At 61.1% G+C, this 26,628-nt stretch overlaps 1 protein-coding gene across 3 annotated transcripts; it reads right to left on the reverse strand.

Annotated features, from left to right (window-relative positions):
* Positions 1-13,158: 13,158 nt before the first annotated feature.
* On the reverse strand, positions 13,159-25,311 carry ETV3 (ETS variant transcription factor 3). 3 transcript variants are annotated; one of them, XM_074853144.1, is made up of 5 exons: positions 25,162-25,311; positions 23,775-23,837; positions 22,545-22,782; positions 20,294-20,409; positions 13,159-17,737 (listed from the first exon to the last, which is right to left on the reverse strand). In XM_074853144.1, the coding sequence occupies exons 2-5, from the start codon at positions 23,818-23,820 to the stop codon at positions 16,566-16,568; spliced, it is 1,572 nt and encodes a 523-aa protein (XP_074709245.1). In that variant the 5' UTR covers positions 23,821-23,837; positions 25,162-25,311; the 3' UTR covers positions 13,159-16,565. The 3 variants fall into 3 exon arrangements, with proteins under 3 accessions (XP_074709245.1, XP_074709246.1, XP_074709244.1); XM_074853145.1 differs by lacking the exon at positions 25,162-25,311 and having other exon boundaries at positions 13,159-14,117; positions 23,775-23,960; XM_074853143.1 differs by lacking the exon at positions 25,162-25,311 and having other exon boundaries at positions 23,775-23,960.
* Between the last annotated feature and the right edge of the window lie 1,317 nt (positions 25,312-26,628).

The following is a 26,628-nucleotide window of genomic DNA, read 5'->3' on the forward strand; positions in this document are numbered from 1 at the left end:
CCCCGGGCTCGCCCGGCCCCCGCCGCCGCCGCCGAGGGGGCAGCGCCGGCGGGGGCCGTGCGGGGGAGGGGGGGCGCAGACACGACCCCTGGGGACACCCGGCGGAGGTGGGGGGGGGGGGTAGCGTGGATGGGGGGGGACACACGGGGAGAGCCGGGTAGGGGGGACCCGTGGGGACAGCGTGGGGTGGGGGGGACACCCGCAGGGTCACCTGGGTATGGGGGACCCACGGCGGGACCCAGTTGTGGGGACCATGAGGACAGTGTGGGTGTGGGGGGACCCACGGGGAGAGCTGGGGGGGGGGGGGGGCACCCATAAGGAGAGTTGGGTATAGGGGACCCATGGGGACAGCGGGGGACAGGACCCATGGGGGGGCCCACAGGGACCTCTGGATATGGGGGATACCTGAGTGTGGGGCGCCCATAGGGACAGTGTGGGTGTGGGGGGACCCACGGGGAGACCCGGGTAGGGGGGACCCATGGGGACATGAGGGATGTGGGGGACCCCCACAGGGTCACCTGGGTATGGGGGACCCACAGCGGGACCCAGTTGTGGGGGACCATGAGGACAGCGTGGGTGTCGGGGGACCTATGGGGAGAGCCGGGTGGGGGGGACCCATGGGGACAGCGTGGTTCGGGGGGACCCACAGGGACCTCTGGATATGGGGATACCTAAGTGCGGAGCGCCCACAGGGACAGTGTGGGTGTGGGGGGACCCATGGGGAGACCCGGGTGTGGGGGACCCACGGGGACATCAGGGATGTGGGGGACCCCCACAGGGTCACCTGGGTATGGAGGACCCATGGCGGGACCCAGTTGTGGGGGACCATGAGGACAGCATGGGTGTGGGGGGACCCATGGGGACACCCAGGTGTGGAGGGACCCACAGACTTGGGGACCCACAGACACAGCCTGGGTATGGGGGGGACCCACATATGGGATGACCTATAGACACAGGTATTGGGGTCCCATAGACACAGCCCGGCTATGGGGGGACCCCCCCCACAGCCTGGCATTGGGGACCAGCACGTGGCCGGGGTCTGCTGGGACCCCCTGTCACAGCCCAGCGGGGGGGGACCCACAAACCCAGCCCGGTTATAGGGGTCCCACCCGCACCCCAGGCATGGGGGGGCCCTGAGCCGCAGCAGGGATTTGGGGGACACAAGGCTTTGGAGGTGACATGGGGACTCACCCCCCAACACCCCACCAAGGGGTGCCCCACGAAGAGCCCCCCAAACCCTCAGCACCCCACGGGTGCACCGTGCTGTGAGGGGAGGGCAGAGGGGGTCCCCAAAAAGGAGAGCGAGGCGCTTTCCCCCCCTTCCTGCCCCTGCAGATTTCCCAGCGTGGAAAACACGGAAAAGTGAAAATGAAAATGAGCCGTTTTCCGGGAATCCCTGGGACCGAGGGGCGACAGCCTGGCTCATCCCCCTGCACCCCAAATCCTGAACCCCAAACCAGCTCCCAGCCTCCCGCTGCCCCCCGGGACCAAATCAGCTTTTTGGGGATCCCCCGTCCCGCCTGCAGCCCCCCGCAAAATCCCCTTTGCACGCCCCCGGGGGGGTGTGGGTTGGGGTCACGGAGGCGGCCTCCCCTCTGCGGTGACGGTGGCTTTGGGGTGCCACCCGATTTGGGGTGCCACCCAGGGCGAGAACAGCCAGACCCCTCTCTGCAAACTGGTTTATTTTGGGGGGGGGGGGGGGCTGGTTCCTGCCCTTTGTGCAGGCAGGGTGAGACCGGCAGCTGCGTGCAGGCAGCGACACGATGGCGGGGGGGGTGTGTGTGTGTGTGAAGGGCTGAGGCTGGGGGCCACGGGGGCACCCCAAACCCCGCGGGGGGCTCAGCCAGACCTCGGGGGCTGCGGGGTTGAGATGGCGGGACAAGGGGGTATCGTGGCTGCCCACCCCCCCAATGCAGAGCCCACCCTAGGGTGGCTGGAGGGAGCGGCCGGGGGGCTGGGGGGTGCGAAGCTGCGGGCCGGCAGCACCCCACCTTTGCCCGTCCCCCTGCCCTTGAGCTCCAGCTTCACCCCGGGGCAGCTCTGCACAGCGGCCTTCCTCCTCCTCCTCCTCCTCTTCCTCCTCCTTGCCTTCCTCCCCCGGCTGGGATGGGGGGGGGCTCCAGCACCAGCCCCCCGACCACGAGCAGGAGCCCGGGGAAGGCTCTGGGGGGGAAGCCGGGGTGCAGGAGCCCCGATGCAGGGACCCCTGGCTCAAGGGGGGCAGCTGAGGGGGGGGGGCCGGAGGTGGCACCCAGGCAGGTGCCGGGGGGCCAAGGGCTGGCAGCGGCGGGGGGGAGGCAGCCAGGCAGGGGAGCTCCCCCGGGACCCCCAGCCGGCAGCAGGAGCCCCCCAGGTCTGGGGGGGACGCGGAGCCGAGGCCTGCGGGCAGCAAGAGACGGGGAGCGCCGTGAGCGTGGCCGGCGGCGGCACCGCACGGCACGGCCGAGCCGGGGGTGCAGGCAGCACCCCGGGGTGCTCCCACAGGTCCCTTCTCCCTGGGCTCAGCACCCTCCGGGTGGGTGCCCCGTCCTCTCTCCCAGCCACAGCCACTGGGTGCTGCTGTGGGACCGGCAACGGCCGCGTCCCTGCCTGCCTGCATTGGGGCTGCAGGCAGGGCCCTCCTGCCTGCACCGAGGGCCCCCAGCACCCACAAAAGCCCTGGCACCCACCCTGCAGCCCCCTGCCCTGCCTGGCCCTGACGCATCCCCTGGGTGCTGGCACTGGCCGTGCCCACCAGTCCCGCTGGCCCCACGCTTACTGGTCCCAGTGGTGGCCGCCCTCCTCTCCAGCATGTCGGGGTGCCGGGGACCCCGGTGCAGCACCCGCTGGCTCGGCACCAACTGGGGGGACCAAAGGGGAGGTGGCAGTGCTGGGGAAGGGCAGCCTGTCCCCACGGGTGTCCCCGGCTGGGCTGGGTCCCCAGGACCCCCGGGCTGGCTCGGCATGTTGGGGGACACGGCGGGGGGGTGGGCCGGGCAGCTGAGGAAGAGGAGTTTGCTGAAGTTCAACTTGTAGGTGAAGCGTTTGCCCTTGATCTTGTGCTTGTGGTAGTACCGGGGCGAGGGTGGGGGCTGTTAACAGAGGAACCAAGGGGTCCCCCTGAGATGGCAGATGCCACCCCATGGGGTCCCCTGGGATGGTGACGGCTCTGCCCCCCCCCGCACCCCCCATCCCCTGCGGCACCTGAGTGCCCAGCTCAGCTTGTCGTGGTTCATCTGGGGTTTGCGTTTCCTTTGACCCCACAGCCGGGCCACCTCCCCGGGGGCCTCCCTGTTCTCGCCCTGCTGCTGCCAGGTGGTGACATGGTGGAACTCCTCTTGTACCACCACTGGCGTGGCCAGCAGGGACAGGGAAGGGATGTGACCCCTGGGCTCGGCACTGGGGAGGCCGCCCCTCGATGAGTGGGTTCAGTTTTGGGCCCCTCACTCCAAAAAGGCCATTGAATGACTCGAGCGTGTCCAGAGAAGGGCAACGGAGCTGGTGCAGGGTCTGGAGCACAGGTCTGATGGGGAGCGGCTGAGGGACCTGGGGGGGTTTAGTGTGGAGAAGAGGAGGCTGAGGGGAGACCTCCTGGCCCTCTGCAACTCCCTGAAAGGAGGGTGCAGAGAGGGGGGAGGAGTCTCTTGAGCCAAGGAACCAGCGCCGGGACAAGAGGGAATGGCCTCAAGCTGTGCCAGGGCAGGGTCAGACTGGCTCTTAGGAAGGATTTCTTTGCAGAAGGGGTTGTTGGGTGTTGGAATGGGCTGCCCAGGGCAGGGGGGGAGTCCCCATCCCTGGAGGGGTTGAAGAGTCGGGTTGACCCAGCGCTGAGGGATCTGGTGGAGTTGGGAACGGTCAGGGTGAGGTTCATGGTGGGGCTGGAGGAGCTTCAGGGGCTTTTCCAACCCAGATGATTCCTTGATTCTGGGATTCTGGGATTCCTCCTGCTGCAGCAGCTCCAGGATGAAATGCCATAACTGGATCTGCCGGCAGCCGGGCCCAGACTCAGCTTTGTACGCCCCGTCAGGGAAGAACAGCCCTGCAGAGTGAGCGGGGCACACTTAGGGCTCTTGGGGGACCGGGCAACATCACCCCAAGATCCCTGCTTGTCCCCAAGGCAGCTGGTTTTTAGCTCTGGGGAGGATGGTGATGGGATCTGTGCCCCATCCCGGAGTGGCTGTGGTTCTGCAGAGAGGGACCGGCCTTGGGTGCAGGCAGGGAGGGATGTGGGGGGCTGAGGGTCACCCCTTCCCTCCCCGAGGCTTTGTCCTGCTCACTGGGCGCTCACCTGATGCCCAGGAGGAGCCAGGCAGCACCCAGGAAGAACCCAGCACCTGGGGGGGTGCACCCAGCACCCAGGGGTAGCACCCAGCACCCGGGGGGGTGCACCCAGCACCGGGGGGAAGATGCTGCCCGTGACCTCCCCGCTGTGGCCAGGACAGGCCACACCACCACAACTCACGGGGACGGTTGTGTCCTCATTTTCAGGGGGTTCAGCATCGCCAAAAAACCCCAAAACCACCAGCCCTGACCCACTTCCCACAGGGCCCCGGGGTGGGGGTCCTGCCCCACTCACCTGCAGCCCCGCCGGGGGGGTCTTCCCAGGTGGGAGCTGCTGGGCAGGAGAAACCCTCTGAGGGTCTTAGGGAGCATCCTCTGGGTCTATAGAGGGGGGGGGATGGGTTAATTTATGCTTATAAATCTGCTGAGACCCCAAAAGGGTGAGAGGGAGCGAGAAACGGCTGGGAAGGAGAGGGGGGAGCGGAGGGTTGGGGTGTGGGGGGAGGTTTGGGGGTCCCTGCTTGGCAGTGGCGAAGGAGCCGCTGCCCAAAAACCCCGACTGGTTTGTGCCCCTTTGGCTGCAGGTGCCCGGAGGTGGGTGCCCCCTCGTTTGATCTGAGCGTGATTCCAGATTCAGGAGAAAAAGCAGGAAAAAAACAGAGATGGGAGCAGAGGGGACACTGTGACGGCGCCTTTTCCCCCCCCCTTGCCTCTCCGTCGCCCGAGCGGCCGCGGCGCTTCCCCGGCCCCGTGTCCCAGCCAGGTAAATACAAATGGGGCAATTCGGGATATTTGGATTGGAGCGGGAAGACAAACAGCGGATCCAAAGGGCAGGAGGCTGCGAACCCCCCCCCTGAGGGCTGGGGCGGCCGCAGAAAAGCTTCGTGCCCATTTTTTTCCTCTTTTAATTTCCTTTCCCCTCCTCGTTTATTCTCCATCTCTCATTAGCGAAGGCCTTGATGCCTCTTTCAAGTCTCTGTCGCAGAGGGGGAGTCTGGGATCCCCGTGAGTCCCACGGGGGCTGTTGAGCCCCGGGGGGTTGTTTTCCTGGGGTGCCCTGTCTCTGGGTGAGGGTCCCCCATGGATTAAGGGGAGAGTGGGAACCACAGACATGGGGGGGTGGCTCCGAATTGGGGCAGGGGGTGCCTGGTCCCCAGCTCTGGGGGGTGGGCAGGGAGCCAGGACACCTGGGTCCCCCCCGGACGGCGGGAAGGGGACAGTGGGGGGGTACAGGAGACCGTTTGGGGCTGGGATATGGGTGGGTTCCTGCCCCTTTATCTCTCCCAAATCCTGCTCTGATCTCCTTCAGCGGCCCCCCTGGCCCTGCTGGGGCATCGCCCCCCGGGCAGGCAGAGGTGAAGGGCCTGTTTGTTTAAAAGCAGTTAATGCTATTAAAACAAGCGGATTAGGGAACAGCAGAACAGCTGGGGGGGGAACCCCAGCAGGGCTGGGGAGAGGGGGGGGCAGATCCTGAGGCTCATCTATGGGGCAGAGGAGAGGGCCTGCCGCAGAGGGATGGGGAAGGAGCATCACCGCAGCCACCCTCGGTGACACGCCACCCCCTCATTTCCCAGGGCTGGGAGCCCCCCCCGTGCCACAGGGTCTGACCTGCACCCCCCTCGGGGAGCCCCATCCTGGGCTCGGAGCACCCCCCGATGCTCACGGCGGTTTCTTCCTTCCCTCCCTGGCCCCGCTTGTTCCCATCCTTCGGTCTCCTGGGACCGTGGGATTTAAAAGGTTTCAAACAGAAACTCAAACCGGGCTGGGGCAGGGGGAAGGATAAAAAGGGGATGAAGGTCACATCGGAAAGTCACAGCCCTGGAAACATCCAGGCGAGGGGCCCAGGGGGGTCCCTGGGGGGCAGGGCTGGTCCCCAGGCACACGGTGACATCCCCTGTCCCCTGCTTGGTCCCCTCCTGTATCCCAGGGCTGGATACAGCCCATTCCAGGACACAATACATCCATCACGGGCTGGATACGGCCATTCCGGGCTGGATATGGTGGTCCTGGGGCTGGATATGGCCATTCTAGGACTGGATATGGTGGTCCTGGGCCTGGATACGGCCATTCCGGGCAGGATATGGTGGTCCTGGGGCTGGATATGGCCATTCTAGGACTGGATATGGTGGTCCTGGGGCTGGATATGGTGGTCCTGGGGCTGGATATGGCCATTCTAGGACTGGATATGGTGGTCCTGGGGCTGGATATGGCCATCCTGGGCTGGATACAGTGATCCTGGGCTTGGTACGGTGATCCCAGGGCTGGATGCGGCCATCCTGGGCTGGATATGGCCATTCCAGGGCTGAATACTGTGATCCTGGGGCTGGATACGGCCATTCCAGGACTGGATATGGCCATCCTGGGGCTGGATACGGCCACTGATCCTGGGGATCACTGATCCTTGGGCTGGATATGGCCATTCCAGGGCTGGATACAGTGATTCTGGGGCTGGATACGGTGGTTCTGGGGCTGGGTATGGCCATTCCAGGGCTGGATGCGGCCATCCTAGGTGGATAGAGTAATCCTGGGGCTGGATACGGTGATTCTGGGGCTGGATACGGTGATTCTGGGGCTGGATACGGTCATTCCGGGCTGCATACAGTGATCCTGGGGCTGGCCATGCTGGGGGCTGACGAGGAGGGGGGCACTGGATCCAGCTCCTGACCGTGGAGCTCTTACAGCCGCCGTGAGGAGCAGGGCTGGGATTTGGGCTGGGATATCGTTGGCTTCATCCCCTGAGCCCAGCCCTAATCCTCAAAGCTCTTTGGGGTTTTCCCTCGCCGCCTAAATCCTCTTTGGAGCCGGCGGCAAGGCGGGGCTGGCGCAGGGGCACCAACCTGAGCAAATAGGGTGAAACCCCACCCTTGATTTGGTGAAAATGGTGAAAATGGAAAACGAGACCCGTTCCCTGCCTGCGCCGGACCCTGCCTGCAGTGAATCCTGCCTGCAGTGAACCCTGCCCGGGAGCACGAGGCCGTTGCGGTGACGCTGAGCAGAGCCACGTCCTGCCCCAAACACCTGCAAAGGGACATCCCAGCACGCGGGTTTAAGCCATGGGGCAAGCGGGGTGTTGGGGGCACCAGTCATGCCCCGTGCCCGCTCCGGTGCCATCGCGGTGGACATCTGACCCACACCGGGAGCGAGAGGGGCTCCAAGGGGTGCTGGGACCCCCGGGTCCCTGCGAGGGAAGGGCTCCCGCTGCCTCTCCCAAAGGAGATCTCTCGGGGATCTCCTACCCCCCTGGCGGCACCCGGCGTCCATCCCGCCCGCGCGCTCCGCGTCCCCGACACACCCGGCCCGATGCATTTGGGGTCACTTAAAATGAAGCCCCAGTCCCGTTGCTGGCTCCCGGGAGCGTGGCCGCGGCTGCGCAGGCCATGGCGTTAACCCCTCCCTGGCTGCGGGGCTGTCGCCATCCTCCTCCTCCTCGTGGCTGGTCCCTGTGAGCGACGGGGATGCAGGTCCCTGCAAGAGAGCTGCCGGTGGCACCCATGGGGACAGCCAGAACGGGCACCGAGCCCTGTGCCAGCAGTGCCAGCGGGGCCCCGCCGGAGAAGCGGGGATCCAGCAGGAATGTTTTGGCCAAAACGGGGGTTCACCAGCCCCAGAGGCCTCTGGAAAACCCTCCCGGAGCCACACACAAAGCCCAGGAGAACCAAAAGGGCCGTCAGCCCACCCTGGGTGATGCCAGGCAGCCGGAAAGGCGATGGGACCCCCCACAGTTTATCACAGCAGGGTCACGGCTGAGCTGGGAGGGATTTGGCCACGGGGAAAAGCTGGGACGCGAAGGGGAAGGCTGGGCGAGGAGGGGCTGGGGCACAGAGCCACGTGTCCCCCCGTGGGGACAAGCCCCGCTTGGTTCAACCATCCTGGGGAGCCGGTGGTGATGGAGGGGAGCAGCATCCCTCCCCACACACCCCGCTCTGCCCGGGGCCAGGGAATTATATCCCGGGGCTGTTTGCTGGTTAAATCAAGCAAGGCTAATGCGATGGAAAGCGATACAGGGTGTGTGTGGGGGGGAGTGATGGGTGGGTGTGCGAGGGGCGTGCGAGTTGGGCGTGAGCGACGGCTGCGGGGGGTCCCGGGTGGGTGCTCGTCCCCTCAGGAGTCGCAGGGATGCTGGAAAATGGAGCTGTCCGGGTCCAGAGCACCCAGGCGTCAGGGCTGGAGGGAAAATCTCCCAGCTCGCCGTGCCGCATCCCTCTCCCGTGCCGACAGCCCCCACCCCAGCCAGGCACCCGTCTCCCCAGCTGGCTCCCACCGGCGCCCAAGCCCAGGGCACGCTGCGGCGGCAAGCGTGACCCCGCTGCCTGGCCACGCTCAGCGCGGGCACCTCCCTGGCACTGGGGCCAAGCTCTGCCCGCTCCCAGCCGGCAGCAGTCCTGCCCGCGGCCCGAGCCCAGCCGGAGCCAGCCAGACGCGTCCTGGCAGCGCGGAGCCCGGGTGGAGCCGGTGAACGTTTCTTGCCGATCCAGGAGCTCGCTGCGAATCCCGCAGGGTGTAGCCGGCTCGCGGCTGCCCACCCATTGCGACACCGGCAGCCGCGGCGGCACGGTGCCAGGGCCCCCGGGCACCGAGCGCTTTGCCTACCGAAGCGCCGGGCGAATTCCCGCTCCTTTGCTTTCCCTCCTTGTAATTGGGAGGAAGGGCCCGGGCGGCTCATTCTCTGTTCAGACTTGAAGGGCTAGAGCACGCCGGGAGCGCGCCGGGAGCGAGCGGGATGGGGAGGCAGCAGTGGTGGTGCTGGACCCGTGTCCCAGCGGCCCGTGCCCAGCTTCTCCCTGCCCGTTGCACCGGTGCAGCACTGGGGGATGCTCCCGGTCCAGCCCCGGCATCTCGTTGTGGGCAACCCCCCGAGACGTCCCCATGTCCCCCCGGGATGGAGCTGCCAAGCACGAGCTGGGATCAATAAGTCATTTCTCACGGGTTAATCCCCCCACCCTGCTGGGAGAGCTCGCAAATTAAAATAATAATAAATTAAAATAATAAATGAAGTTGGGCAGGAAGGGGGGAAAAGCAAGAGGTGGGTCAGGAGCGGGGAACCGAGCTGAGGGGTGGGCGTGGACATCAGCGGCCGAGCCGAGGGCTTGGGGTGGAGGGAAGAGGCTGAGCTTGGGGAGTGAGGGGGGGGAAATAAAAGAAAAAGGGAGAAAGGGGATGAAAAGGGAAGGAGGAGGGAGGGGACAAGCGGAGGGGGCTCGTGTGAGGATGAGGGATGGGGGATGCTCATTTGAGATGAGGATGAGGGACGGGGAGAAAGGGGAGATGAAGAGTGACAGGATGTGGTGAACTGGGGTTGGGGAGAGGGGAGGGAAGGTGGAATTGGCAGAAAATGGTAAAGGAGGAGGAAAGGAAAAGAGAGAAGGGAGACAGGGGGCAGGCGAGGGGTGCTGGGGGCCGTGCCGGGAGCAGGATGAGGCCGGGGTGCGGGCACAGGCCCCGCTCCGGTTCCCGAAGCCTCTTCAGGTCCCATTAGCGGGATGGAGGGTGGCAGCTGCCGATCGATAGCGATCGCACCCACGGACTCCCAGTAATAAACCCATTTGTTATGTTTTCGCCTGCCCCAGCCCCCTCCAGCACCCGCCCCCCCCACCCCAGCACAAGCCCCCCCCAGACCACGGCCGCCTCCAGGCCCCTTTTTGGCCGATGCGGTGCAAAGCCGAGGTGCCGGGCAGGATCGGGCCCCGGGATCCCTCCTCCCGGCCGGGCGGGAGCAGCTCGCTCTGCCTCTCAGAGGTGCCTTTCGGGTGCCAAGGGAGGATTAACAGCACCCGGGGCAGGAATGGGGCTGGAGGTGGTTTTAATTGCCATTAAGAGGAGGCTGGGACTGGATGAAAGAGCTCTGGGGTTTTATTGCACCTGTGAATTCGGGTGGTTCCAACAGCACCAGGCTCCCGCCAACACGGGGGGGTGCTCCCGGCCAGGTCCCCGCGAGGCGCAGAGACCCCCCAGGATAAAATTGGAGGGGGGGGGGGGTGGTGAGGACCGAGGCCAAGGAGAGACCAGGGGGGACTTGAGAGCGTGGGGAAATCCCCGGTGGGTCTGTGGGCTCGCTGCCCTCGGGGGGTGACCTCCCACGCGCCCAGCTGCACCCGAGCATCGCCCCCCCCCCCCCCCCCCCCCCGCCCCCCCGCCCTGTGCCGAGCTGGGAATCCCTTCTCAAAAAGGCTTTGGAAAGTCCCGGAGAGATTTCACCCGGCCTGTGCCGCGTTATCCAGCCTATCGTGAGCCCGGTAGCGCGGTGCTCCGGCATCGGGGGGACGCTCGGGCATTGGGGGGACGTTGTGGGGAGCAGCTCCTGGGCTGTCGGTGCCATCCAGGCCCCCCCCAGCCCCAGCGGGCAGAGCCCCGTCCCCCCCATTCCATCTTTGCTGCCTGTAAGTGAGAGCACGGGGACAGCGATGGGGACGCAGGGTTTGGGACAGGGCGCACCCCAGATCCCACTGGGGGCTCCTACGGCTCCGAGGGAGAAGGGAAAACCACCCGGGGTTGTTTCTTAAACCCGTTTTTCCTTTTCCAGGGCTCCGGTTGACGCCCTGTGGGGTTGGAGCCGCAGCCCCTGGCACCGACCGTGGCAGCGCATCGGCCCTGGGAGCCGATGGATGGGGTGGGGGGGCCCATCCTGCCGTCCCCACGGGGACACAGGGCGGTGCAGCAAAGTGGGGGTCCCCTCGCCCCAAACTTGCTTCGGGATGGAGCGAAATGCAACCGTGGGCACGGGCCGAGGGGCAGGAGCTGGCCACCGGCTCCTCGGGGGAGGCCGGACTCTGCTCCCACGAGGTCACGGCAGATGCCATCGGCTTGGCGAGACACGAGGCCCGAGGCCGGGGGGAACAGGTGAAGGGACACGACCCCCAGTGTGGTTTTTTTTGGACCCCCCCCAGGGAACTGGGGGAGCTGGAGATAAAAACGTGGTGGCCAAGTAAGAGATAAAGCAATTACCTGATCAATGCGGGTGAAATGGAGGAACGGCACAGATCGATACCAGCCCCCCCCCCGGCAAGCGAGGAGGACGAGGGAAAAGGGGAGTGAAGGAGGGGAGAGGGATGGAGAGAAATGGGCCGGGCTGAGGATGGGGAGCCCCAAACCCCACACTGCGCCCCCTCAAAAAACCTCCACCCCGAGAGGCTGCAGTATCACCCCCGCGCCGGGAGCCAGCGTGGCGCAGGCTGAGGGAGCACAAAGCGAGCGATGGAAGGAGGAGCGGCACTGGGGGGGTTTCCCGGCCCCCCCATCGCTCCCCCAGCGCCAGGCTTTGAACTTGGCTCTTGGCCGCGCCGCTGTTTGGGAAGGAGGGGGAGCACCTGGCCGGGAGCAGCCCTGGCTCCGACGCGCCGGTTCTCCGTCAGCTTTGCCGTCGGCTCCCGGCACGAGCTGCTGGGGCCGCTTTGGAAAATTCCCGCTTGGATGTTGCTGGAAATTTCTAAAGATTAAGCTTCGGTTTTCCAGTCTGGGCTCAAATATCCCTTATTTTTCCCTGGAAAGCAGACAGCGTTCCGCTCCAGAGGAATCCTCAGCGGGGCTGGAAGGGGGCTCATCTTCATCGTGAAATTGGAAGAGCATTTGCTGTTTTCCCCTTTAATCAAGAAGCTGGAACAGCATCTGCAAAAGTGCATTTTTCCCCCTTATTTTCCTGGCCACTCCCTCCCCAGGAGGGGCCTGATCCTGCGCAGGGGCCAGCAGCATCCCCAGCCAGGGGGACACGACTCCTCCGGCTCCCGCGTTCGGTGCCTCATTGTGCGACTGGATTTTATTTTTTTTTGCGACGAGCATTTTGCAGACTTCCAAACAGAACCTGTTTTTCCCCAAAATGTCTCAAATCCCCCCAAGATTGGCCTGGGAATACCCCACCAAAGCCACCGGCAACAGCAGAAACAGGGTCTTAAATTCACACCTAATTGAAAAGTACTGACTGATAAATAAAAAGGAATCCTCCACGAGGATTAGCCAGCTGTCAGGACCCCCGCGCGCATCCTTGGAATTAATGGGTGTTTAATTAAATATACTTCTTATTAAATTAATTGTGTGCCCGAGGAAGGAAGCAGAAAGCTCTCACCGGGCCGCTCCATCCCTCCAAGAGTGTGGCACGAACAAGAGGGTGCTGGGGGGGGGATGGCCCTGTCACCGTTTGCAAGAGAGTAATAATAATAATAATAATAATAATATTAATAATAATAATACCACTGTTGGTAATAAGAAAGGCCTGGAAAGGTGACGGCCGTGGAGCAGAGCCCCGTGGTGTAAGCACAGGGCTGAGCGCCAGGAGCTCCATCCCCTAATCCTCTCCTAACACAGATCCCTTTCTGTGCTCAGAAATAAAATAAAAAGGAAATAAAACCCGCCCTGAGCTGCCTTCCCAGCCCGAGCGGGGTCCCCCAGGCCCCGGCCCCTCCGTCCCAGCCCCTTTCCACTGGAGAAATCCTATAAAAAAAGGCCCCGTTGGCAGCGGGTCCGGCCACGCTGGTCTCAGCGTGGGGATTTAAGCCAGTTTTAGTTGGGTTTAGTTTAAACCCGACTTTACAAGAGCGCAGCTGGGGCCGTCGCAGCCCCGTGTCCCCCCCATCCCGCTCGGCGGCACTTCAGCTCTCCCCAAACCCGCGGGCAAAGCTCCGTCTGTCCCAGGTCAGGGTGGGGGGTCCCCTCGCAGAGCCACCCCCGGGGATCAGGGAACTGGGGGGGGGGTCACCGGAGGCTTTGCCGGGGCAGAGCTGCGGTTCCCCAGGGACTGACCTTGGGAAAAGCCCCGTCGGGGCTGGGGAGGCTTCGAGGGGAGCAGCGGGGGGGACACACACCGGGGCTGCTCCTCTCCCAAATCCAGCCCCGAGCATCTCGATCTGCAGCGGCTCCGCACGCGGAGAGCGAGCGAAACCCGCCAAGAAGCGAGCAAACAGCAGAAATGCTTATTTAAAAGGTTTATTTAACTTTTTAATTTGAGGTAAAATACTTTTTTTTTTTTTTTTTTTTTCTTTCAACTTCCATAACAAAATACAGAGCTATCAGATACCCCTGGAAAAAATATGTATATTATACATATATTTCTATAACATTACATCATATATATATAATATATATATGCAAACTTTTTTTTTTTTTGAAGACTTTATAGAAAGTGGAACGTCTAAAGGCACTGCACAATGGAGTATTTAAAGACTACTTTACATTGTTATGTACATATCCACACACGTTCCATCCTGCTCTCCGTGGACAGACAGCTCAAGCTAACCACGTGTATGCATCCGCACTAATCCCTGCTGAATCAATTCTAGTAAAGTCAAAGAACATGCCTCAGGAAAAGTGATTTTTTTAAAATTTAAAAAAAAAAAAAAAACAACTTTCTATCAGTAAATACTTTCTCCTTAAAAGCACTCTAAGAAAAAAAAAAAAAAATCGAACTTTTTTTAAACAATCTGATTATGATTATTTCAAACCGAAAGAAGAAAATTTTTTTTTTTTTTTTTTTTTTTAAAACCCACCAGGATCCATAAGACAAAAAGAGAAAAAAAAAAAAAAAAAACAAACAACCAAAGTTACTTTAAAAACATAATTATGGAATAAATAAAAACAAGGGACAACCGAGCAACGGGTGGAACCTCCCGCAGGCGACGAGGGCGAGGCGATGGGCCGCCGAGGTTAATGCTTCTGGAGTGGGGCTCTTCCTCCTCCTCCTCCTCATCCTCCCCTGCGCTCGGGAAGGGGACGGTGGCCCCAGCCCGGGGCTCGCTGCAGTTCTGGCCGCCGCGGGGAGATGGGTGCTTCATCCACCCTGCCCCGTCTTGATCTTTTTTTTATTTCCCCCAAAATCTTGGTTTAGTGCCGGTTGTCCGATTAAAAGTCTCTTTCCTACAGATTCTCTATGACTAAACAAAGCAAAAATGGTTTAAACATTAACATGCTCTTGATTAATTAATACAGGTGGACGTTGAGATTTCAACCATTTAAACTTTACAAGTTTAAATATTTTGGCACATCGGAATATATATATTTTTCTTCTCATTTCTTATTTAAAATGTATTTATAAGCGCCCTCCTCCGAGGCTGCTGCTAGGCAATGGGAAGTCTGGTCGGGGGGGGGTGGGGGGGGGGGAGCCCCTGCCTCGCACCGAGGTGACCCCCTGAGCCGGCGGGGACGCGGGTGACGGTTTGGGGGGGGGGAATGGGGGGGCTGCTGGGTGGCTGCCCCCCGCCTTCCCGCTCCTCCGAAGCGGAGCCCCTCACCCGCAGCCGCTCACTGGTCCGTTGTCCTGAGAACCTGAGTCCTTTATCCCTGAACGGAGCTCCCGGTTTGCAGTGCAATGGCTATGAAGACAACACCCCCCCCCCCCCCCTTCCCTCCCCCTCCCCAGCGCCCCCTCCCCTCCCCAAAACCGATTACAAACTTTTAAAGCCAAACAACAGTTCAACTTTTGGGGTTTTGTTGGGTTGGTTTTGTTTTTTTGTTGGGTTTTTTTTTTTTTTTTTTGCCTTAAAGGAAGGGCGAGAAGGGCGGCTCCCCCCCCCTGCCCCACCTCGGCCCCCGGCGCTGGGGGGGGGACGATATGCATCGCTGATGGGAAAGGCCTCGTGTTTCTAATTCCTGAGTTCACTCGCTGATCCCCTCTCCGGGGCCGGATTGGGGGGCTCCCTCCCCCTTTCCTCCAGGTGCCGGGGGGGGGGGTCCGGAGCCCAGTGGGGTTGGGGAAGGGGGGGACACACCCCCCCCCCCGCCCCCCCGAGCTCGCCCAGGTAAGCGGATTAAAGCTCCCGCATCCCCCGGGATCGACGTCTCGATTCGGCGGGGCCCAACCAGCCCCGTTTACCCGCCTCACTGCGTTTTGCAAAGAATTTTGTGCTCACACAACACACACCAACACGCTCCCTGCCCTCCTCCAACAGCTCCCCGAGTCCTCGACCGGAGGGATCTGCCCGCGCACGCCTCTCGCCTACAACCGCCTCAACAATCGGCCGCGCTCGGGACGCAGCTCTACCCCCGTGGAGGTGGGTCGTTTCCAAGCTCCGTTCGTTCGGGATTCGTCCCGCCGCGGCGGGAGACGAGCGCGCGCGTTCCTGGGTGTCATCCGGAGCCTAAATTAATCAGCCTAACGATTAACGCAGCTGCGTAGGGAAATAGCAGATTTATAGCAAAAAAAAAAAAAAAATACAGCGAGATTTACACCGCAACCCCCCGCGCCTCGAGCCGGAGGCCAACGGGCACGGCCGCCCCTCCGCCGCCGCAACCACCGCGCGTCTCCGTCAGGCGGCCAAATCCCAAACCTCCGCCAAACCCAACCGCGGCCCCGACGCATCCGGCGCTCGCCCGGGCGGCTTCTGTCAACAGACCCTGCTCGCATAAAGTGTACACGTAGTTAAGGCATGAGTCAAAGTGATAGGGGAACCGAACAAAGGAAATAAGATTTAACAAAGCTCCTGTCATTCCTTCTCTATGAACTCACCACAATCGTTTCAGTGTTAATCTTCCAATCACTCCCAACTCCACCCATACAATTAGGGGGGGAAAAAAAAAAAAAAAACCTAGGGTACATTTTAATGCGTCTATTAAAGGCATTAGGTTATTTTTTTTTCCCACCCCACTCCCTTCCCTGAAAGATTTTTTTTTTTTTTTTCATAATATTTTGCTCATGGCTTCTGCAGTATTTCAGAAAGGCGAAAAAGGACGACTAAGGAATCCCGAAGCGCTACCGAGATCCGCTCGCCGGGAACGCGGCTCCCTCTCTCTCCAGCAGCGTCCCACCTTGCTGGCGCGCCGGTGACTTTCCGAGTTGTGTCTTTCTGTGACTTTCCCCCGCTCCGCAGACGGTGCAATATTCCCTCGCCCCGTCCCCTCCCTCAAAATACAGACGGTTTCCGAGGCTGACGCACGGCACGTCTCCAACGGGCAGGAAATCCTCTCCCCACCATCGCACCAGGCTCCATATATATATATATATATATATAAAAAAAAAAAAAAAAAAAAAGGGAACTAGATGAATTCAGAGATTCCTGCTTCTATAAATACTAGAGCGCATATAAAATAGACCGTGTCTGGAGTTCCTCCGTCCCGGTGGAGGCCTCAACCCCGCCGGAGTCCGTGCAAGGTCTGAAGCTCGCGCGCAAGGGCGGGCGGCTTCCCTCGCCTCTCCTCATCGGAGCAAGACAACCGCGTCTCACCTGCAATTCAACAATGAAAACAAAGAACACAAACCCCCTAGTTTCTAGAATTACCAAACCAGGCTAGCCCCAGCCCCCCGCCCGCCCCCCACGCTCTGCAACCTTGCTACATAAATACACAGATGTTTTCAGCGCAGCCGGACCCGCGAGGCTGCCCCGGGTTTAGGTGTCGGAGGCAGCGGCGGCCGCCACGGCCTTGGGAGCCGCGGCGAGGTGTGGGCTGCCCAGCGCCCCGTTCCAGTGGACTCGGCCGTTCTGGCGCTCCTCGGGGACGTCGGCCTGTCGGTCACCGTTCCAGCGGCGCTTGAGACGCAGCTTGGGAGGCATCAGGGCATCCTCTCTCTTCTCCTGAGCCCCCGGTTCTCCGGCGGACTCTCGGGATGACTTTTCCCCGCTGCTCTCCCCTTGCTCCGGGGATTCTTCGGCCGAGAAGCCGGCCTGGGCAGGGGCCGGTGGGGCTGGGTGCCACGACGGGGCAGCTGGCCTGGCAAACACAGGCCCTCTCTCCTCTTCCAGGCCGGAGCCTTCCTCTCGCTCACTTTTATCTTTTCCTTTCGCCGGTGGCTCTTCGGCCTCTGCCTCCTTGTCCATCGCGGGCTCGACCTTGACCCTGGGAGGAGGAGTAGCGAGCTGGGGGGCCGCCGGCTCCTCAGCGCTTTCCAGTCTCTCTCTGTTTTTGCGGCCCACGGGGGGAGGCTGTAGCTTGATGGGGAACTGGGGCTGCTCCTCGAGGGGCATTTGGCACTGTAGTGGCGGCACCATGAGCGGATAGCGGGGGAAAGTCCGCGGACTCAGGTGGTAGTTGAAGACGGAGCAGGCTTGCGAATGCAGGTAGTGTTTCATTTCCTCGGGGTTGAAAGAGAAGCAGCTGCTACCTGTGAAGGGACTGAGGCCCGGAGAGGGGCTGTAGGAGAAAAGGGTGGGAGTCAGGGACAACGCAGGAGAGATCGGGACGTTGAGGACCCCGCCGCGCCCCGGCAGAGGGGACACGGCAAAGGGGCTGTGAGGATCCGGGTAGATCCCGGGCCTGGTGAAGAGAGGGAGCATGATGTCGGGCTTGCGCTTCTGGTGGTTGACGCCGCCGGCGCCCACGGCGTTGCGCGAGGCCATGAGATCCACGCCACGGCGCCAATCCGAGGAGCCGTCCTCCAGCTCCGGCATGTCCGGCTTCCTCTCGCCGCCGTCCCCCAGCGCTTCGGGGTTGGATGGGACCAGGGAGCCAGCGGAGAATCGACTGGGCTGGGCATCTTCGGTGGGAGAGTGGCTGTCCAGCGGCGGGAAGTGGAAGCGGGACGAAGCGGTGGGGACGGGAGGAGCGCTCTGCGGCACGACACCTGCGACAGGGAGGGGGGAAGAGAAAGAGCACGGGGGAGAGTTAAGAGCGCAGTCGCCGAGGGAGTTAAATCACAGGTAAAGAGGGCTGCGCCCGCAGGCGTTTGGAAGAGTAACACAAAAATACCACGCGCTATCAACCACGCAGCAGACGATTAGATGGGAGGTGCCTTTCCCATCTGCTCCCTTCCTCCAGCCTCCTCTGCCCACCTCAAAACCTCGCCACTGCTGGGGATGAATCTTCTCCGCTCTCCGCCCCGGCTGAGGTTTCGTGAACCTCCAGCGCCCACTGAAATAACTTCCACTTTCGGATGCCCTCCCCTGACCTCCTCGCTCTGGTTTAACCAGAAAACGTCTCGGCGACGGTGCGTGAGGAGCACGGTTGAGCAATCGTGCTCCAACGCCACCGGCAGAAGCGCTGCTGGTAAACCTCAAGCTCTCAGGGCTGACTGAAAGTCACTGATTTGTGCTTTTCTGGGAAAACGGCTTCTCTCCAACGCTCCTGCCAGCTCTCACTGGCTCCTCTTCCACCGCCGTGCCTACGGAGCCGCCTGTCTACGACTGACTCCTGCCATAACGAGCCATATTGAGGCAAATTCTTCCACCCGCTTTTTCACCTCCACAACGCACCCGTTTGCTTTTCCCCCCCCCCTCCCCTTCCCTTCAAACCTGCGCCAGCGAGAGCCCAGAGAAGAAACCTGATTCCAGTGCCCCAAACAGGTTTGATATCCCAACCCCCAGCCCAGCCAGAAGGAAAGAAAACAGGTTGTAATTAGACAAGTGCATTCCAGTTCTCCAAACTTCTTTTTTTAAATGCATGCCCCAGAGATAGGAGGGAGTGGCTGCAAACAGGGAAAAGGAACAGCAGTGAGCAATATTGAGCTGGAACTGCCCAGACTCGTTGCTGCAAGTAATTATAGATCTGCAGCGCAGCTTCATACTACATCTTACACCCCCATGCTTTGGCTAAGGACTCCTGGAGAATACATTTCCTTCTCCCCGCTGCCATAAAGGCAACGTGTCCCACACAGGTGAAGCAGAACGTCTTGATGAATATTTCTGTTCTCCCAGCCCCGTTTTTGGGGTTGCTGTTTGCTCAGAAGACAATGCCTTGAAATCACATTTGCGCTCGCGCCCGGCCGGGCCTCCCCAGGGGCGGGGAGGGACTCGGGTCGCTTCAACTGCCAAGATCAACGAGCAGCCACCGCCGTACGTAGGCACAGGCTACACGAGCAGCGATGAGAAATAATCTTGCCCACACGTAACCTGTTTTTCTGAGCCGCCGGGGTTTCAGAGTCAACATTCAATCCCCACTTTCCCCTGCTCTCTCCCTGCTAGACGGATCTTCAAGGCTTCCCCTGGGGCACTCGGCACGAGGTGAGAACTAAGAGCTGTGAGAAAGGCCGGTTCAGGCGCCTCTGCGCTCGCGCTTTCTTTGCTGTGGAGAGTTCGCCGTCTCGGGCCTCGCTGTAATGACTTCCAGAAGGGTGTGTGTTTTTTTTTTTTTTCCTCTTTTTTTTTTTTTTTGATGGACTCAATGGCCGCTAATTTCCCTGGTTGCGTGGTGGCTGTGCAGTTATGGAGGCAATCACCCCAGCTGCAGAAATCTAGCTACGGGGGGACTCAACTCCACCAAAAAAGCAGCTTGTGAACAAAGGACCCTCTTCCAGAGAAACCACAGCAGTACTGCTGACTCCGGGACAAACCCAGACTGAACTCCTGCTACTGCTCCTGGCAAGAGACTCAAAAGGCCTTTTAGGACGAGAAAGGAACAATTATGCTCCATTCCCAAACTCTTTTTCGTTATCCTGAATGTTCTGCACGCCGTCCTGCCACAGGGACAAACTGAAAAATACCTGTGATTTTAGTCAAACTCAGCCAGGTTACTACACTCCTCTGAAAACTGCTCTGCTGTTACGCTCCTCTGAACTCTAGATAGGAGGTGGTTAAGAAAAGTTCCTTTTGACTTAAAAGGAGCAGAACTGAAGCAAACAAGGGGCCTTTGCAGAAGCAGGGAGGAGAGCAAACTGCTGTTAAGCTGCGGACTTTCTGATAGCGCTCACATGCGCACACCTCTAAGCTCCTTGTCAAGAAGGGTCACATTTATATGGCACCATAAACTTACGTGACAAGCATGTGAGTGAGGCAAGGTCCCTGCAACAGGGCTGAAACCCTCTTATCCCAAGGACACCCGCCCCCCCCCAACAGCAAAGCAAACCTGCATAAAGACAGTCCACCCAGCGAGCTCGAAGAGGAACCAGAATGCCCCCGGTCTCCCCCTGAAGACAACCACAGATCCCGAGGGAAAGAGCGCTCGGCATAAGGCTTTATCAACGTTCAGACATTCCCACCACAGCAGCGCTGATTGCCCCGGCAGTCTTTCAAGTGTAGATGACTGATAGGGGATGTGCCGAGGCTTCGGGGTCGCTCCTGAGGCTCTGGGGTCCCTCCCAAGGCTCTGGGGTCCCTCCCGAGGCGCTGGGGGGTCCCTCCCAGCCCCGTTCCACACCCCAGGAGCAACGACAGTCAACAGCAGCAGCCCCGACCCCTCCACTCACCATTAGGCCGAATGTTAATGAACGGGTAGTTGGGCATCACCAGCTTGTTGAAGTTGAACTTGTAGGTAAACCTTTTGCCCTTTGTCTTGTGGAGAATCCTCTTGTTGTAATAGTATCTGTTAAGGAAAGTTCAAGAGATCGATCAAAGCACGTGGCGAGATGTTGAAAGTCTCGTTTCTTTTACGCCATCAACGTCCACCTCTGACGTAGCTACAAAAGTGAAGTCGCCCCAGAGGATTTAGGTTATTAACACAAGAAAATATTAGTAAATCGGGAAGTTTCCAAACAACACTCACTCCTTTTACAACACATCCTTTAGCAGTAGGTTTCAAACCATTTTACAGGTCGTTATGTTCCTCAGAATATGCAGGAAAAGGTGAGATGCTGAAGGGAAGGGAAAGCTGAACAACAGGCCAAGCCTGTACACGCTGTTCTCACCCCTGTCCAAACTGGGACCAGTGCCACGGGCTGGGGGGATCTCCCCTGAGCATCCCTCCCCCTATTCCCACCCGTCCCAGGGTCCCCGCAGCCAGCGACACTCGCGTGGTGGCTCCACCCGGGCTGTGACGGCCGAGGGAACGTTACGGGGCCCAGAGCAGGAGGGGAAAATTCAGGGGAACCTAAAAGAGGGGAACATGCACCTGGGCGGGGGCAGAACAAGACTCATGACACCGACAGAGCTGAGCAAAAGGGCCCAAATTACCCAGATAGCCTCAGATTTTTTTATTTTTGCAATCTTCCAGGCCCAGGGTATTGTAACAGCGCAACAGGGCATCGGGCTGGAAATCGGGAGAGCTGGTTTCTGCTGCTCCCGTGCCCGTGAGCAAGTTGTTTCCCTTCTGTTCACCCATTCGGATTACAAACACCCCCTCGCCTTCGCAGGCAGCGCCGGTCCGGGCCGTGGAGGTGCTCGGGGCCTCCCCTCCTCACCTTCCCAGCCCCAAACGAAGGCAGCACGGAGGCAGCGGGTCTAATCCCCACCGCAGCCTCCTCCCCGCTTACACCACCACTGTTTGTCCTCAGCCTCTGGTGTACAAACAAAGGTGTTACGGGCGGCTCGTCGTCGCCGTTCTCTGTATTTAGGAGGCAGATTAACAGGCGCTGCCTGTTGCCACAGCGCGCGCCGAACCCCGAGCAGGAGCGGGGAGGGAGCCCCAGGCCCCGAGCTGAGGCAGCTGCCGATACCCGCAGTGCTGCTGCCCCGTCGCTGTCACGCTCGGCACCAAGATGCCAAGACACGACCAGCGTTGGCAGGTGGAGGTTATTTTTCCACTCCCATGCACCAATTACAGACTCGATGCCATTCAATTTATTGTTTCCTTCCTGTTCCAGTACGAGACTCTTGTGTTTGCTGCCTTGTTTGTCTTTGTCAGCTCCACCCAGGAGGTATCAGAGGGCGTGAGGCAGCGAAGTCCACGTTACAGACTGATAATGCCAGAACCTGTTGGGAACCCGGCCACTCCTGCAGGTGACAGCCTCGAAATGCTGAAATACTTCAGAGAGTCATGCTAGTTTTTCGCTGTCTGACTTCAAAATACACAGTGATAACTGCAAAAAATAAAACCAACTCTGCAAGGGTCTAAATAAGAGGGCAACGTTGTACTGGAGGCTGGGGAGCTGCGAAGTGAGGAACGCTCAGCTCCTGTCTCACACAAGGGCACGCTCGTGGGCAAGGGGTGTCCCTAAATTTACCCAAATTTGTGTCATCAGGGCTCGGGAAACACCCCAGTCCAGGCCCTCGCCGTGGGACCGGCACCAAACCTCTGCCTCACACAGATTTAGCCGTAAAGAGGGAAATACAAGTTATGTTAGAAAGGGGAGTTGCTTTCTCTGAAACGGTCCCCTTGATGGTGTGATAATAGAGTAACACCTCTGGTTTCCTCCCACACCTTCATTGCTCAAGCCAGCAGCGGCGATGGAAGCTGAGAAAAGAGACAGAAAAGCTCCCCGGAAGGAAGCCATCCTGATAATAACAACCTGAACTAGAGGTGCAAATTTACACCGTGACGCAGAACACGGCACGGTGAACTCAGGACTCCCTCCCCCGTCTCTCTAATCACACCCAAGTACAGTCAGACCTACCCGAGCAACCTGGCATCCCAGGACCCCAAATTTGATAGAAACCTCCCAGAAACGCAGACGCCACCAAGCCAGGGATTGAATATCTACGATTAGTTACCCAAACGAGGCGGGGAAGGAGGGAAGGAGGGCTCCTTATCTGCCCCTCACCTCCACGGTAATTTCTGCTCACCTGAGCGCCCGGCTCAGCTTGTCGTAGTTCATCTGGGGTTTGCATTTTCTTCTGCCCCACAGCCGGGCCACTTCATCGGGGTCCTTGATGACAAACTCCCCGTACTCGCCCTGCTGCCAGGCGATGACATGGCGGAACTCCTCCTTCTGCAGCAGCTCCAGGATGAAATGCCATAACTGGATCTGCCGGGAGCCGGGGCTGGACTCGGTCTTGTAAGCCCACTCTGGGAAATGATAACCTTGGAAAGGGCCAAAAAGGAGGTTAAAAAAAAAAAATAAAAAGTTATCCAGACAACGAGAGGAACTCACAACTGTCAAGCTCTACTGCGTATTTATCGTGTTTTCTCCAGAGCAAGACCACAGAGCATCGCTGCGGGCTGTAACTCTGTCAAACATTCAGCGTGGAAGCAGAGAAACCCAGCTCTCCTCCTCTCGCTGCTCATTTTCTTACTCCTTTTATCCCCCTCTCCTTGGAGAACCCCCAACCACCACCAAACCACGGTAAAACTGAAAGGGACGGGAGCGTGAGCAGCAGCGGAAAGGAGCCCAAAAGCTTCAGACCTCGCTACAATTTGGACTCCAGGTGGCTGAAATGAGGCGACTAATCCAGATCGGAGCATTTGGTGCGCTGATGTTGGGGGGGGGGGCGGGGGGCGAGGGCGGGTGGCTCCCAGCGACTCCAGCTCCCCCTTATTTCAGAGCACGGCAGCCTGCTCCAGCTTCAACTGCGTCGGCAGATGTTTCTGAGCGACTGCCAAGTTCGGCTTTCTCAGAATAGTTTCCCAGCACAACTACTAACGCGAGGTTTTCTCTCTTTTTTTTTTTTTTTCCTCTTTTCCCCCAAATCATCGTGGCCACAATTTCAGGCTCCGGCAGCGTGGAATAAGTCGCATCACGCTCCAACGCCACCCACACCACTATCGCAGGCTGCGACGGAGACAAAACCAAGCACGAGCTGTGCCACACCGGAGGGGGATCCACCTCAGAGATCCCCAATCCTTACGAATAAAAACACCTCCAGGAAGATTATTTTATTTGCATCTTAAACCCGGCGCTCTCAAAAACTCGCCGACAGCCCAGCGGCCGGGCGTCGGATCGCTCCTCGCTCGCACACGGTTTTTGCCCACATATGAGAGGTTTTGGGAGAGGTGGAATTAATCCCGCCTGAGCTCCTTTATCCTGGGAAAAGAATTCGTAACAGCTGAACAACTCAGCCTTTAGACTTCCTTACCTCCTCCTCCTTCTGGCTTATCCACAATGCTGCAGCCTGCTTTCATTTTCTCCCTCCTGCTGACTGCGAAACAGAAGGAAATCGGCATCAGCGACATCCACACGCCATTATCGCAGGCGGCACTTGGAATTTCTCCGGAGAGGCCACCTCCGAGACGCTGCCCAGGGTCTCCCCGACCATAATCATCCCCGTGTGTCTTTCCAAAAAGCCGGTGTTTAATCCCCGACTCCCTCCCTCCCTCCTGCCCGTTAAAGCCCGCGAACGGAACGCGGCAGCGCGGCGGGGCCGTCAGACAGACAAAACAAGCCAAACACAGTTTGTCTTCTGTTACTAGACGGGCTCCGCTGCCAAAATACACAAGCTGCTGAGCTCGCCCAGATGTACCAGCGAGGGAAAAGGGGCGGGGGGGCAGCGGGGGGGGGGCGGAATAAAATCCCAGCTCCTGATCCCCGTCGGAGACGGCACATCTGATTCCAATCGCTTGAGGTGGGCTCGGCTCGAGGCGCTACCTGCCAGCGCCTCGGGAATCGAGCGCTGCGTGTGCCCCCCCCGCCCCGCCTCCACAAAAAAACAAAAAAAAAACGGTAAAATGGGGTTTGGGGAGCGACAGCAGCGACGGCTGGGGGAGCCCCCCCCCAGCTCTCAGCCCCGGCAGCCAGACGAGCCCCCCCCCCACCCCCCCCTCCCCGGGAGGAACCGGCCCCGCTCCGGCCCCGCCGGCCTTTCCTGCTTTGAAATGTTCAAAGTATGTAAATGGCTGCCAGGAGGAGATGGAGGCGCCGCGGCGGCGGCCGGGCCCGGGCTGCCGGGCTCCCGTTACAGCCCCGCCGCCCCCTCCGCTCCCTGCCGCCGGCCTGCCCCAGCCTGCCCGCCCGCCGCGCCCGCCCCTGCCCCGGGCGGGGCAGCCACGGCACCGCCGCCCCCCCCCCTCCACACCCCACCCGCCGCCTCCCCGTCGCCGCTAACCCCCTCCCCGGTTACCGGGGACCACCCTCTCCCACCCCCTCCGCGGCCATCGGGGATCGTACACCCCCACCAGCCTCCTACGCCCGGTTCCCGGGAGGATCCCACACACCGTTCGCGCAGCCCCTCCCGCCGAGCGCCCGCCGGTAACCGGGGGCTCCCCGTTTACTTCTCCCCCCTCCACGAGGCCTCCAACAGGCGCCCGCCCCCCCGTTCCGTCCCCAGCAGCGCCGCCAAAGGCCTCCGGTAGTCGGGCCCGCCGCGGCCTCCCGGTTCCCGGGGGCACGCACCACCCCCCCCCCCCCCGCCCCGGTGCCCGTCCCCGGTCTCGCAGCAGCCGGTCCCCGGGGCCGCAGCGGGCCCGAGCCTGCGCGTACGCGGCGGCCTCGCCGGCGGCTCGGCCGCGCCCGGTACCGGGACCCACCTGCGGGAAGGGGGGGGGGAGGGGGGGGGCGGCGCGGGGCCGGGCCGGGTCCGGCGGGTGAAGCGGGGGCCGGTGGGGCGGCGGGAGCGCGCCCGGGCCGCGGTGCCGATGCGGGGTGCGCGCCGCTCGCCTCGCTGCTGCCGCCGCCGCCGCCGCTGCCTCCCCCGCACGGGCCGCCGGAACCGGAACCGCCGCCGCCGCCCACACACTTCCGGGCACGCTCCCACGCGCTTCCGCTTCCGGCCTCGGCCCGGCGGGAGCGCGCACGCACGGCCACGCCCCCGGCCACGCCCCCCGCGCCCCGGCGCTGCGACGGGTGGCGGCGAGGGACAAACGGCGGCGGAAAGCGAAGGGGCCGGCGGGGCCGGGATCCGGCTGTGCGGGGTGTGACTGAGGATCCAGCTGTGCAGGGGCCCTGGAATGGGGGGGTCCAGCTGGGTGGGGATCCAGCTGTGCGGGGGTCCCACTTTACTGGGATCCAGCTGTGCAGGGTGTGACTGTACGAGGATCCAGCTGTGCGGGGATCCAGCTGAGTGATGATCCCACTATATGGGGATCCAGCTGTGCAGGGACCCAGCTGTGCGGGGTTCCTGGTATGTGGGGGTCCAGCTGTGCAGGGGTGTGACTGAGGATCCAGCTGTGCACGGATCGTGCTTTACTGGGATCCAGCTGTGCAGGGGCCCTGGAATGAGGGGGTCCAGCTGGATGGGGATCCAGCTGTGCGGGGGTCCCACTTTACTGGGATCCAGCTGTGCGGGGTGTGACTGAGGATCCAGCTGTGCAGGGATCCAGCTGAGTGATGATCCCAGTATATGGGGATCCAGCTGTGTGGGGTTCCTGGTATGTGGGGGTCCAGCTATGCAGGGGTGTGACTGAGGATCCAGCTGTGCAGGGGCCCTGGAATGGGGGGGGTCCAGCTGGGTGGGGATCCAGCTGTGCGGGGGTCCCACTTTACCTGGATCCAGATGTGCAGGGGTGTGACTGAGGATCCAGCTGTGCAGGGGCCCTGGAATGAGGGGGTCCAGCTGGGTGGGGATCCAGCTGTGCGGGGGTCCCACTTTACCTGGATCCAGCTGTGCAGGGGTGTTTCTGTATGAGGATCCAGCTGTGCTGGAGTGTGAGTGAGGATCCAGCTGTGCGGGGATCCCGCTGTATTGGGATCCAGCTGTGCAGGGATCCAGCTGTGCAGGATCTGTCCCTGGGGCACAGGCAGCTGGGGGCTGCAGGGGGGGGGCCCACACTCTGGGAGGGGGCACCCCATGACTGGCCCCGACACGCTGCACAGTGGGTGCTATTCCCCCCCACACCCTGTGGGTGCTGCCCCCCACGCCCCCGCCCTGCCATTGCTGCAGCTCCTGGGGGGGCCACTTTGGGAGGGGCCCCATCCTGGTGCCAGCCCCAGTCCTGAGCATCACCCTGTGTCCCCCCAGGCTGCAGGGGAGGGCAGCCCCGGTCCCCCACCAGGCT

The sequence above is a fragment of the Strix uralensis genome, chromosome 32 (assembly GCF_047716275.1).
Source record: "Strix uralensis isolate ZFMK-TIS-50842 chromosome 32, bStrUra1, whole genome shotgun sequence".
NCBI lineage: Eukaryota > Metazoa > Chordata > Aves > Strigiformes > Strigidae > Strix > Strix uralensis.